Source organism: Eubalaena glacialis, chromosome 9, assembly GCF_028564815.1.
Source record: "Eubalaena glacialis isolate mEubGla1 chromosome 9, mEubGla1.1.hap2.+ XY, whole genome shotgun sequence".
NCBI classification, from domain to species: Eukaryota; Metazoa; Chordata; class Mammalia; order Artiodactyla; family Balaenidae; genus Eubalaena; species Eubalaena glacialis.
The window spans coordinates 59,586,466-59,599,996 of record NC_083724.1 but is presented as its reverse complement, the minus strand read 5'-3'; the positions used below and the strand labels follow the sequence as shown (position 1 = coordinate 59,599,996).

General features: G+C 35.2%; 1 protein-coding gene across 8 annotated transcripts in view; it reads left to right on the top strand.

The window, feature by feature from the left end:
• The window catches only part of PTPRD (protein tyrosine phosphatase receptor type D), a 542,415-nt gene that overhangs the window by 398,592 nt on the left and 130,292 nt on the right, over positions 1 to 13,531 (top strand). For 5 of the 8 annotated variants that reach the window (XM_061200422.1, XM_061200417.1, XM_061200421.1 and 2 more), the window contains 3 exons: positions 133 to 223; positions 5,347 to 5,556; positions 12,774 to 12,934. In XM_061200422.1, the coding sequence (XP_061056405.1) occupies positions 133 to 223; positions 5,347 to 5,556; positions 12,774 to 12,934 (462 nt within the window). The remainder of the gene's footprint in view (positions 1 to 132; positions 224 to 5,346; positions 5,557 to 12,773; positions 12,935 to 13,531) is intronic. The other 3 variants (XM_061200424.1, XM_061200419.1, XM_061200423.1) reach the window with 1 other exon arrangement.

Here is a 13,531-nt window from a genome sequence, read left to right as displayed (position 1 = left end):
TGATGGACAAGTCACTCCATATCCATAATTTGCCTTCAGTCTCAATCTTCAGGTCTGTGGAAGATTTAAGGATATATCCATTTTCTTTTCCCTCCGAACTAACCTTATTTTTGTCTATCTATTCTTGTGCAGAGGTTACTACATAATAATTGTGCCTTTGAAGAAATCTCGTGGGAAATTTATCAAGCCATGGGAGAGTCCAGATGAAATGGAATTAGATGAGGTAACTATGTGTTTTGGGCTGTGTCATTCATTAGTTATTTAATTTTTAAAATAGACCTCTCCTCTCTATGGAGACCTTTCAGCATCTAATCTGGGTGCTGACTCCTACATGGCTGGCTGGTCAGCTGGCTACTCGGATGGTTCACTGCTATGGGTGTGTTAACCTCTTGGGGTCCCAACAAAGAGCTTTTTGATTTAATTAAAAGACATTAAGCTGTTGTAAAGCTTACAACCTATCTAATCTTTGTTGGCTTTAATATTTTGCCCCGTGCCCCTTGTAAAACATGATGCAGAGGTGTGGAAGGTGAACTGAATTGTCAGCAAAGACTTAATCACCATTGCTATGAATTCCAAGGTATACTTCATCAGTGCAATGGTAGCTGAGGCTGTTAAAAATGCGAAGTTGCAATTTGCACCAGAGTTCAACACTTGACCTGCTATGTGTTCTTGACCAATTTCTGACAGAACTGTGCTAGTTAGCACATATTTGCTTTATTCTATATTTTGTAGGATATCAGAATCAAAAATGCATGTAACTTCAGGGGCAAACGAAACAAATCACAGAATTTTGAGCTGAGCAAGAAATATGGTACAAAAAACAGAGCAAATACTAAATACTATTAATTTCTAAAATCTTACAACAACAATAGGTACCTTGGTACTCTTTTTTGCAAAAAGAACATTTTTTTTTTGAAAGTAAATACATAGTATATAGAACAAGATCTAATTTTGACATACTTCTGTTTAGATGAGAAAACTGTGATCAAAAGTGTTAAGCCAGATCCCTAGAGGGCCACAGCAGGTTAATGGCTGGGCTTCACATTTTGAAATACTACACAGGAGAGACTTTACAATTTTAACATGATTCAAGTTTGAATCAGTTCAGAAGTCAAATAAAAAAGGCCCCCATTAGGGGAAATACGAGATTTTAATTTATTGGATTTATTTACATGTTCTGTATCTTATAACCCAACCTGTTATTTTTAGGTATTTTCTGTCCCTCAAATTAGTGCATACAAAGCAAGGAAAAGCAGAAATTCCCTAACTGCATTACAGGGAAGTGATGTTTATTTCATACATGTCTGCACTAAGGAGACTGTGATCTCGAGAGCAGGGCTGTTAGCTTCTTTTGACAGACATGTGTCATCCCTAGAAGTATGTTTCATCATCAACCACTTCATTTATCTGAGTTAAACTTGATCAAGTTCAGAAAGGGAGATGAGTTCAAGGTTAGGACTATGCTTTTGTGTCACTGTTTAGTGATTAGATGAGCACTGAAGGAGTATAAAATGAGACACATTTCAATCATGCTGTCAAGTAATTTGTGTTATAAATTTTACTTTTTTTTCTGCTGAAAATAAAGGAACAAAGTCATTTTTTACGATGTCAGAGGAGTACATCTGAATATGCGAGCCGATGAGCTGGTCTCTAAACATTTTGAAGCAAAAAAGCATGTTTTACTTGCAACTGACTAATCAGTTAATCCTGACATATTCATTATTATTTTAATCAGTTCTCAGCCGAAATGCAGAATTCAGTTGGAATTGGATTTAAAATGCAAAGGCAGCTTGTAAAATCTATGAATCTTTCTACCTATTAAAAAAAAAAAAAATTTTCAAGGAATTAACATCCAAGCCAAAAATGACATCAAATACTTAAAAAAAAAAAAAAAAGCTTTCCTTAGAAGTGGAGCCATTTGGTAGTAAGTAATAGGAAGCTGATTCTCTTTTACAGCTAGGTTTTAACCTCCAAAATGCACATCAGTTCTAATGGATTAAAGTATAGAGCTATATGACATTGAACTTTCTTGCAATTACATTCTATGGGTCTCTGCTGCTGATTCCCATAACAAAGGGTCATTTTAATCATCCCACAAATTGTAGTGCATTAATCTGTATAATAGTTTGATAAAGAACATTTATTAATTCAAAATTTTGGGGTCAGGATGGGTTCTTTCCCACTTTTCTTACTGATATAATTGAGACCACATTGTAGAATTAATGGTGGAAGAAATAAGATATGCAGTGACTGGAAAATGAAAATTATTTCTGATAAAAAACTAAAGCCCTTGATGTATCTTCTGGAAACCTCCAATACATCTGGTAACTATTGTGGAGGGGAACAAATGAAAGTAGGCTGTGGCCTCACTTTGTACTTACTCGTCCAGTTTCTGATCCCTACAGACAGGTATTTTTTTTTCTACCATGGATAATAAAAGCACTGTAGTAATTTTATCTGCAGCTTGGTACTGCCAGGTTTGACAAAGCAGTGTTCCTCTCTTAAATGTATTTGACCAAGTGATTTTTTAGAAAGGCCTATAATTCAAATCGCTGAAACCCCATCATCAAATAGAATGGTGGCCTAAGGGGATTTTCACACGTATGCCTCACACCTAGGCCCATAAAAAATGGAAAGAGGCTTTCCAAACAGAGTCACTCTCAATATTATCTTCTGAGCTCATTTATCCTTTGTCTGGGGATAATCTTCACATAATAAATTCATAGACTGGAACTCTTAGTTGTCAAGGTCAGACTGGGCAGAGCAGACATTGACGGTCAAAATGAATTCTGGACAGAATGACTCCGAAAATGTTGGTTATATTTAATTCAGGGAAGGTCTTGTAATACATCATAAGCTTTTCATCGCATTGTACTTCAAAGGCTTGCTGTAAAATAATGTGGTCATTTGTGGTTGTAACCTCAACATACTGGCTCACTTCAGTGTCATCTGAGCACACTTGACCCATTTAAAGTATAACACAGGGAGCATCCTACAGAGATGAGAGCAAGCTGCAGGGGCAGGGTTGATGTTCCAGGTTTGACCTTCATGAATGGCAGCATTGGGTCTAAAGAGCACCAAAACACTAAAATCTGTTAAAGTACTTCCTCGAAGTCTTCTAAAGAAACCCTAGCAAAAGGTACTCATAGGGATGACAGTGATACGGATGAATTATGACAGTTGCCTACATCTGAAATATGAATAAAATCAAGGTAGGGTTTGATCAGTGAAGTAGAAGAGGGGACACAGTTGCATAAACAACTGATGGTAAATGTTTCTGATTAAGCAACTTCAAAAGGCTTTTCGGCTCTTCTGCACTTCATTTGTCCTTCTCTAAGTAATGGCCCATAAATTACTACATATCAACAATAACCTATGTAGTGACTTTTCAAGTATATATTAAATATTTACATCAGAATTTTAAAAAATACATGTTAAAAGAATCTAGGAAAAAGACATCTAAGTATGCATTTATCTGTGTTAATGAAAGCAGATGCACAAAAATTATATGTTTAAGTATAGACTGAGTTAAAAGAGTTAACATTATTAATTTAGCCTAAATGTTGCAATTATGTTTCTTTGATATTGTGCAGCCATTAAGTAAATACAAATATGGTTGGAAAAACTCTCTTACATGTAATTTCATTTTATTTCACCAATTGAATCCACTATTGTCACTTTCTAGTCTGCCTCAGTTTCCTCATTTATAAAATGGGGATAATGATAACCTATTTCATAGAGTTTTTATGAGTAAATGAACTAAGCCATATTTAGTCTCCTGAGAATGGTGCCTGGCACCTAGGAATTGGTTAACAAAGAAAAGCAGTATTGTCATTATCATCATTATTATAAAACCTAAATGTGACAACAGGATTGAAAGATAGTGCTAAGTTTCTGGACTTGCTTTATTACAACTCAGTTGGTCCATAATTGATCAGTCTACCTGAATTTATCATCAGATGGTCCAAATTTGCTAAACAAGTCTGCTGTGGTTTTTATAAAAGAACTTACATTTCATGTAATTTTAATTGTATCAAGAAACTCAAACTTAACAGAAAATTTGAGAACATTATAAGTATTCAATAACATGGGCACAAATTATCTATATAACCAAGAGGGTGATTTTTTACATTTTTAAGTTATAATTTTGACCAGCTGAGCACATTTACATTCTGTGTTGAAGAGACTGTAGTTTACCATCAGGTTCCTAACGTAAGGATTTGGTATTTGCCGTATATACAGTCTGCAGCCATCATTATTACAGAAGCCTGGCCTTCATTGCACCAGGGTCTCAGAGAGTCTTTTATATAGAGATAGTAAAACAAATCAGAATTCTTTCAAAACACCAGTTAAGCTGTCCCTTACATCAAAAGGCATCTCAGACTGCTATAAACTTCTTTTTCTCCGTTAAGCCCTATAAAATACCAATATTTAATGGAAGCAAAGATAACTTAAACATCATTTTGAAATTGTCATGAAATATCATTAACATGAGTTTCTCCTAATAAAAGAGTGAATGCAAAACAATAGAGTATCAAACCATAATTTGTACTTTTTTTTTTTAGAAATACATGAAGGATTTGTGTGTGTACATGTTTATATTTGTTTTCTTCAGTGTAATATTAAAATTATTTTTTCGCTACCCTGCCTTTATCGCCTGGCAAGATAATTCAACATCTCCAGAGAGCTATTAGCTCCAGAAAAACTCGGTGCCATGATAAATGCAAGGAATTTTACCATTTTACCCCAAATGGTTAATCAAGGAACCAAGTCAAGCCAGAAATCGTTAAATAAGTGACAATGTCTATTTAAAATATGTCAATTAAAAATTGGTCATCAGATTCTATTTCTGCTGATTTGAGGGAATATACATCATACAAGTTATCTCATTACTAAAAGTAATCTAAAATGGTACTAATCTCTCCAAAAGGTTGGTCTTTGAAAGTTTTGATGGCTTTATCTGAGAGTACTACTTGTTTAATAAGTAAGTGATAAAGCCTGCATGACAGGCTTTTGCAAATCAAGCTGATTTTTTTCCATAGACAAGTTATAATGCATTCTTGTCCTTTGAGAGGATTTCATTAGAGTGGACAGTGATGTGAGCTACCAGTAAAGCATCTAATTGTCCTGCGTTTACAGCCTGAGCCTTGCAATTGCAATTCAGTGCCTTACCTTTGGAAGACAGAGAGACTGAGATTCAGTAATGCTGACATACTACGCGTATTGTGGACACATTGTATTTGGGTTGTTCCCAGCCCTGAATTAATTTCTCCCATTACATTGCCATTAAGTTGGGTTATTGTTGTTTACATTTCTTTCTCTGTTTCCCACTTTTTTTTCCTTCAGCTGCTTAAAGAGATATCTAGGAAACGCAGAAGCATCCGTTATGGGAGAGAAGTTGAATTGAAGCCATACATTGCCGCTCACTTTGATGTCCTTCCCACTGAGTTCACCCTGGGGGATGACAAACATTACGGTGGATTTACAAACAAGCAACTCCAAAGTGGTCAAGAATATGTCTTCTTTGTGTTAGCAGTGATGGAACACGCAGAGTCTGTAAGTTAATTGTGATGGCATCCATCTAATTTCCTATGGCATTCTTATATATTTTTCACCAGAATTTGGTTATTTGGGGATACATAGGTACATGCACCCTAATTATTTCTCATGAGGTTTCGCTAACTTAGATGTAGTAACAGGCTGCCTACTCTTTGAACATTGCTGAGTAATCTACTTGAGATTTCGTTACAAGTAAGGCTGTGTCCCTAATGACAGGAAATTTAGATGGACATCTAGTTTATGAAGTGCCAAATTGATAGGGCATGGTTCTTTTTGTGGTGGTTGTTTGTTTTTTGTTTTGGCATTTGTATCTCTTAATCCCACACCCCTCTCTTGCCCTAACCCACTCCCGACTGGTAACCGCTAGTTTGTTCTTTGTGAGTCTGTTTCTGTTTTGTTATACACATTGGTTTGTTTTATTTTTTAGATTCCACATATAAGTGATGTCATACAGTATTTGTCTTTTTCTGACTTATTTCACTAAGCATAATTCTCTCTAGGTTCATCCATGTTGTTGCAAATAGCATAATTTAATTCTTTTTTATGGCTGAGTAATATCCCATTGCATATATGTACATTTTCTTTATTCATTCATCTGTTAATGGACACTTGGGTGGCTTCCATATCTTGACTATTGTAAATAATGCTGCTATGAACATTGGAGTACCTGTATGTTTTCAAACTAGCGTTTTTATTTTCTTCAGATACATACTCAGGAGTAGGACTGCTGGATCATATGGTAGTTCTATTTTTAGTTTTTTGAGGAACCGCCATACTGTGTTCCATAGTGGCTGCACCAATTTACATTCCCACCAACAGTGTACAAGGGTTCCCTTTATTCCACATCCTCGCCAACATTTGTTATTTGTGGTCTTTTTGATGATAGCCATTCTGACAGGTTTAAGGTGATATCTCATTGTGGTTTTGATGGGTATTTCTCAGATGGTTAGAGATGTTGAGCATCCTTTCATGTGCCTGTTGTCTGTATGTCTTCTTTCAAAAAATGTCTATTCAGGACTTCTGCCCATTTTTAATTGGGTTGTCTGTTTTTTTGATATTGAGTTGTATGAGCTGTTTATATATTTTGGATATTAAGCCCTTATTGGTCATATCATTTGCAGATATTTTTCTCCCATTCAGTAGGTTATCTTTTTGTTTTGTTGATGGTTTCCTTTGCTGTGCAAAAGCTTTTAAGTTTAATTAGGTCCATTTTTTGTTTGTTGTCTTTTGCTTTTATTTCTTTTGCCTTAGGAGATCAAAAAAAAAAAAATTGCTACAATTTATGTCAAAGAATGTTCTGCCTGTGCTCTCTTCTAGGAGTTTTATGGTTTCAGGTCTTACATTTAGGTCTTTAATCCATTTTGAGTTTATTTTGTATACGGTGTGAGGGAATGTTCTAATCTCATTCTTTTACAGGTAGCTGTCCAGCTTTCCCAGCACCACTTGTTGAAAAGACTGTCTGTTCTCCATTGTATATTCTTGCCTCCTTTGTAGTAGAATAATTGACCATAGGTGCATGGGTTGATTTCTAGAGCCTCTATTCTTTTCCACTGATCTGTGTGTCTGTTTTTGTGCCAGTACCATAGTATTTTGATTACTGTAGCTTCATAGTATAGTCTGAAATCAGGGAGCATGATTCCTCCAGCTTAGTTCTTTTTCTCTCAATATGGTTTTGGCTTTTCAGAATCTTTTGTGGTTCCATATAAATTTTAGTGTTGTTTTAGATCTGTGAAAAATGCCATGGGTAATTTGATAGGGATTGCATTAAATCTGTAGATTGCCTTGTGTAGTATGGACATTTTATGATATTAATTCTTCCAATCCAAGAACATGGAATATCTTCCCATTTCTTTCTATCATTTTCAAATTTCTTCATCAATGTTTTATAGTTTTCAGAGTATAGGTCTTTCACCTCCTTGGTTAAGTTTATTCCTAGATATTTTATTCTTTTTGATGCAATTTTAAACAGGATTGTTTTCTTGCTTTCTCTTTCTGATAGTTCATTATTAGTGTATAGAAAAGCAAGATTTCTGTATGTTAATCTTGTAACCTGCAACTTTACTGAATGTATTTACTAGTTCTAATAATATTTTTGTTGGAGACTTGAGGGTTTTCTATATATAGTACATGTCATCTGCATATAATGACAGTTTTACTTCTTCCTTTCCAATTTGGATGCTTTTTATAGGGGCATGGTTCTTAAGACCTTTTGATGTGACACACATCTGGATAGGAGGGTGACAGCCATCATTGCTCATCTCCTTCCTCATCCTATTAAAATGACTGTTCTCAAATATATATTTAATATTAGGTATGTTGCATAATACCTAGTAGATCTTAGCCTGTGTGATTACAATAGTAACTAACAAGCTCTGAGATTAAACATAGTACATTTCCAAGTATTTGAAAATATTGATGGGGTGGGGTGATTGTATGTATTTTATTCTCCTATAACTACCAGTGAACCCATAGTGCTTTCTGCCCAGATTCAAGGGAAGTTCTATCTAGGAAAAGGCAAGCATAGCCTGTGTTTTAAATTATAGCAATTTACCAGGGACTTTATCAGTGAAAAGCCAAGAAAGTTAGAAAACAATTCAATAAAACAGAGAATTCCTAAGGTACTCTAAATAATGAGTTGTCTTCTTTTATGTAATTCATCTTGCTCTTATGTCATTTTGTGCTTCAGTTGCTTTGAATGTTAAAAACAGAGAGAGAGAGAGAGGGCGAGAAATTGTAGATGGGAGGGAGGTAGATTTTGAAGTGGCGGTTCACATTAACATTTAATATACATATTCGAAACTATACCTTTCTAATGGGGCTTAAAACTGACAGGTGTGGCAACTAGATAGAGCCAGTCCCTTCCCCGGTATAGGAAGTCTGAGATATATCAAAGATTTCTCCACATCAGGTGTTAGCATGTACAGTGGGGCTTCTCTTCAAATGACTGAAGGAATTCCCTCGTGGAAAATCAAAGCACAAAGGCAGCCTTTCTGCCTGGTTTTTTTCTTGTGCACAGGATGTCATTTGAAAACAAAGTGATGGGCTTCCTGGAATTTTAATGCACGGATATGCTTTCTCTTCCTAGTTGAAGGTTTTAAGGCAGAACATCAAGGGAATGGAATGTTGGAATCATCTTATCCTTTTTTTTAATGACTTGTAGATGATATTTGAAAGAAATTTTCTTTAAATAGCTCTAGGACGTTTCAGAAAGCACGTTCAGAGCACTGAGATAGATCAGAGAATCCAGCAAAAAGGAATCTCATCAGATCATGCACTGTCAGAGACTCTGGTTTCTAACAGACGTTTCAACTAGTTGATACATTTCAACTAGTGTTGAAATGTATCACCATTGATGAATAGTTTACCTCTTCCCTTAGTATGTCATCTCACTGTTTAATTATATAATTAGGATTTCTTCCCAAATATATATTGTCTAAATTGCCCCTTTTCTCCATCATCTTTTTCAACATCGCTCTCAAAGCTAACAGTATTTCCTTTATGTTTTCTATGTGTGTTCATGCCAGCATTTATAGAAGAGACTTGTATCCAGCTAGTATAATGCTGGTAGTGATACAGTCTTTTGTAAACCTCAAATTTTCAAGAGTGATTGTTAAAGTGGCTAACCACTCCAAGGGTGGGATGATAATTTGCATACAGAAAATATCCCCCTTCCCCCCAAAGACATGAGCTTTTCCCCAATTAACTGCCTCATTAAGAATATCAAAGGACTGGTTTAGAATGACCAAATGTTTAATCTTTTCCATTACTCCCACATACTGAACAAATTCTACTTTTCATAAGGCTGATATCATTTTACCGTTTTGTTTTCTTTTCATTTTCACATGTCTCTGTTTCCTGATTTGGGTTGGAAATCTATGTACTTTGGGAAAAACCTCTGCTTAGATTTCCATCTTGGCTAACCAAGATTATTATCTCAAAGGCTCTTGGTAAAGAATTTCAAATCAGAGAGTTTTGCTTACTTTAGTCTCCCAAACAATTTGAGTGTGACCTACAAAATGGAAAGGGGAAAATTTAAACCCAAACAAACAATTATATAAAAGAATCATGTTTCTTGCACATAGAGTGTATTTGTTAAGTCCTTTGTGTAAATCCTTACACTGTACATATCTTTTTGTTTTTTTTAATCTGCCCCTAAGAAGGTTAGAAACATATTGAGATTTTGTATTTTTTAGATGCATTAGAAAATCCGAAAGTCTGGTCGATCTCTTTCCTGGACATAGTGAGGAAAATGGAAAGGGAGAATAGCATACAGGCATTTAGTGGGCATGTGTTCTCCAGATTGACTGCTGAGTTTGTCCTACTTAAATTCAGAATATATGCCCTAATTGTTAAAAAATGCAGACTGAAAATAATTAAATATATTTACTGATAGTGGAAATGTGAGTATACTCTCTCATGCTTTAATAATGTCAGCCATTTGAAAAAAATGAGCATTTTGTTTTATTCAACAAAGATTTTCTGGGAAACCACTAAATGCAAAGTTCTGTACTTGCTGCTTTAAGCATACAAACACAAATTGTATATAAATCTTTACCTTCAAGGAGTTTATAGTTTCATTAAAGGAGATAAGGCCTGTACACAAATGAAAAACCAAAATAGAGTCTGGTCACTACCATTAAAAAACAAATAGGACTACTTCAAATTGTTAAATGACTTTTACCTACATTTTGTGAAATGACTGATTATTTCCAGTTAAGGAGAGGCAGCTTCAATGGAGGCAAAATTTAAATGAGGCCTTGGAGTCGGATTGTGGGAGCTAAATGTTGTGGAACTTGTGAGAGGGTTAAAGAGAGAGAATAGAGCATTTTGGTAGCAGCAGCAAGAAGTCTATTGTGATGGAACATGTTATATGTGGTAAGAAAGTTTCAAACAAAGTTGTGGAGGCCCTTAAGAATCATGCTAAGATGTCTAGCTTTTATTTAGGAATCCCCAGAGAGCCTCCTGAAGGTTTTACAGATGCAGTTTAGGATCATAACTCTAGCAGCAGTGGAGACTGTTAGAGGAAGGAAGAAATTCTTGATATGGTTTGGGTGAACATGAATGAGGTAATGAGAAATGTGGTTCTGTGAGACTGGAAAGAAGGTGGATGGACCTGAGGATCAGGTACATGTGCACATATCTTTTTGAATTATGGTTTTCTCTGGATATATGCCCAGGAGTGGGATCACTGGGTCATATGGTAGTTCTATTTTTCGTTTTTTAAGGAACCTCCATACTGTTCTCCATAGTGGCTGTATCAATCAATTTACATTCCCACCAATAGTGCAAGAGGGTTCCCTTTTCTCCACACCCTCTCCAGCATTTATTGTTTGTAGACTTTTTGAAGATGGCCATTCGGACCCGTGTGTGGTGACACCTCATTGTAGTTTTGATTTGCATCTCTAATAATTAGTGATGTTGAGCATCATTTCTAATAATTAGTGATGTTGAGCATCATTTCATGTGCCTCTTAGCCATCTGTATGTCTTCTTCAGAAAAATGTCTATTTAGGTCTTCTGCCCATTTTTTAATTGGGTTTTTTTTTTTTGTTATTGAGCTGTGTGAGCTGTTTGTTTGTTTATTCTTAAGACATGTGGGGCAGCTGTGGACGGGTCTCTATTGGGAAAAATAGTATTTTAAAGAGGGGCAGAGTCGTCAAGAGAATATTTTTCTGAGAGAGTCTAAAATAGGACAGAAAAAAACAAGATATTACAGAAACAGAATTCATGGATATGCAGTCCCTTCCTTCACCAAGTAACTTTCCATATATATATATATATATATATATATATATATATATATATATATATATATATTTGCAACTTTATTGAGGAATAATTGCCAAATATAGTGGCACATATTTAAAATGCACAATGTGATGACTTCATATAGTTCTGTATACACAAATGCTGTGATTACCAAGATCAAGAAAATTAACTGTTTCGTGTGTATGGTGAGAATGTTTAAGATCTACTCTCAGAAACTTTCAGGTATACCATTCTGTGTTACTCACTATAGTCACCTTGCTGCACTTTTTAGATTTTCAGAACTCATTCTTCTTGTAACCATACAATGTATGCCTTTGTCTGGCTTATTTCACTTAGCATAAAGCCCTCCAGATTCATCCATGTCATCGCAGATGGCAGGATTTTCTCCTTTTTTTCTCCTTTTAATGGCTGAGTACTATTCCATTGTGTGTGTATGTATCTGTGTACATATATAACCACATTTATCCATTCATCCATAAAAAGAAACTTATGTTGCTTCCATGTGTTAGATATTGTGAATATACTGCAGAGGACACAGGTATGCAGATATCTCTTTGAGACAGTGATTTCATTTCCTTTGGATATATACCCAGGAGTGGGATTTGTCATATGGTACTTTTATTTCTAACGTTTGGCGGAACCAACATACTGTGTTCTATAATGGCTGTACCAATTTACATTCCCACAAACAGTGTATTTAAGGTTTTCCTTTTCTGTATCAATTTTCTCTTGGGAACAGTCATACCAACCTCTGAGCAGTACTGTAATAAAATTAATTAAATAGAAATGCTAAATCCTTTTAAGTTCTCAAAATGTTATGTTCTAAAAAGCCATATTATTATCACTTTCAAGCATGTTGCATCTATAATTTGAACACTGGACTTTTCTTTTGCAGTTGTAGATTTTGGCCTTCATTTTCTTACTAAGGTGCAGTACTTAGGAATGCTTCCTACATAATTTAATGCAATACTGATATTTTCTGTATAAATGTTTACTTTCTTTTAATTTGGTCTCAACTGAGTGAGTGAGTCTCAACTGAGTGAGTGATGATGATATCTTAATGGCTGGAACTATAATATTTTTTGTTAATTTTTCACATCACATGTAACACATTGGCACAATGTAAATGCTCATTGAACATTTTGTGACTGCTTAATTAATTTACTGGTACTTATACTTCATAAGATCATTTAATATGCCACATATAGATCCCAGTGAAAAAGTATCTATGGAGTAATTTATATCATCAAAAATGATTTTATTGCAAAATACTCTAAAGGAAATTTCGATTACAAAAACCTCTTTTTTCTCTCCCCTCCTTTTTTATTTTACACACTTACTTATTATCAAATCCACGATGTTCTGAATCTTTGCTTCTTCTAATGCTAAAGATACTTTCTAGAAAGTCATTATTTTATAACTGACATAGATTCTGTTTTTCCTCAGAAGATGTATGCAACCAGCCCTTACTCTGATCCTGTTGTGTCAATGGATTTGGATCCACAGCCAATCACAGATGAAGAAGAAGGCTTGATCTGGGTTGTAGGTCCTGTCCTTGCAGTGGTCTTTATCATCTGCATTGTCATAGCTATTCTTCTTTATAAAAGGTAGGTTTGCCCAATATTTCTATTGCAAAGACTTTTATTATCCTTCTAGGGTCATTGTGTGGTTGATCTTAGTAGAAATACTTCCAATAATCACTGGGAAAAAATGTGTCCATTAGCATTAGAACAAAATGTAAAGACTCAGCTATTTAAAATCTCATTCACCGTGTGGTATAGACTCTGTTGCCCAGCAGGCATGGATCCCAACCTCCAACTTCTGAGATACTTACTTATGCAGAATGAGTGCTTTGCATGACAGCTGAGATGTTACTACATCACAAGCAGATAATCCCAAGGAAGCTCACACTGGATTGTTTTAGATCAAGTTTGCACGTTTGTGTCCATTTCATAAGTCTAACTAACTTGCATGTGGGCTGAGATTCCCCACCCTCCCCTCACCCCCATGGCTATTTTCAAAAGTTAGCAAAAGTGGCTAAAAATTGAAGATCAAAGAAAGAGGAAGAGGATGAACTTTTCCCTTTCTCATTTGTGTCCAAGAGGAAATGCAAGGTACCATTTTCCTTTAAAAAAATATATAACCTTAGTCTTGATACCCCCAAGTATCAATATGATTTAGTGTCTGACCACAGGTGGGATGCA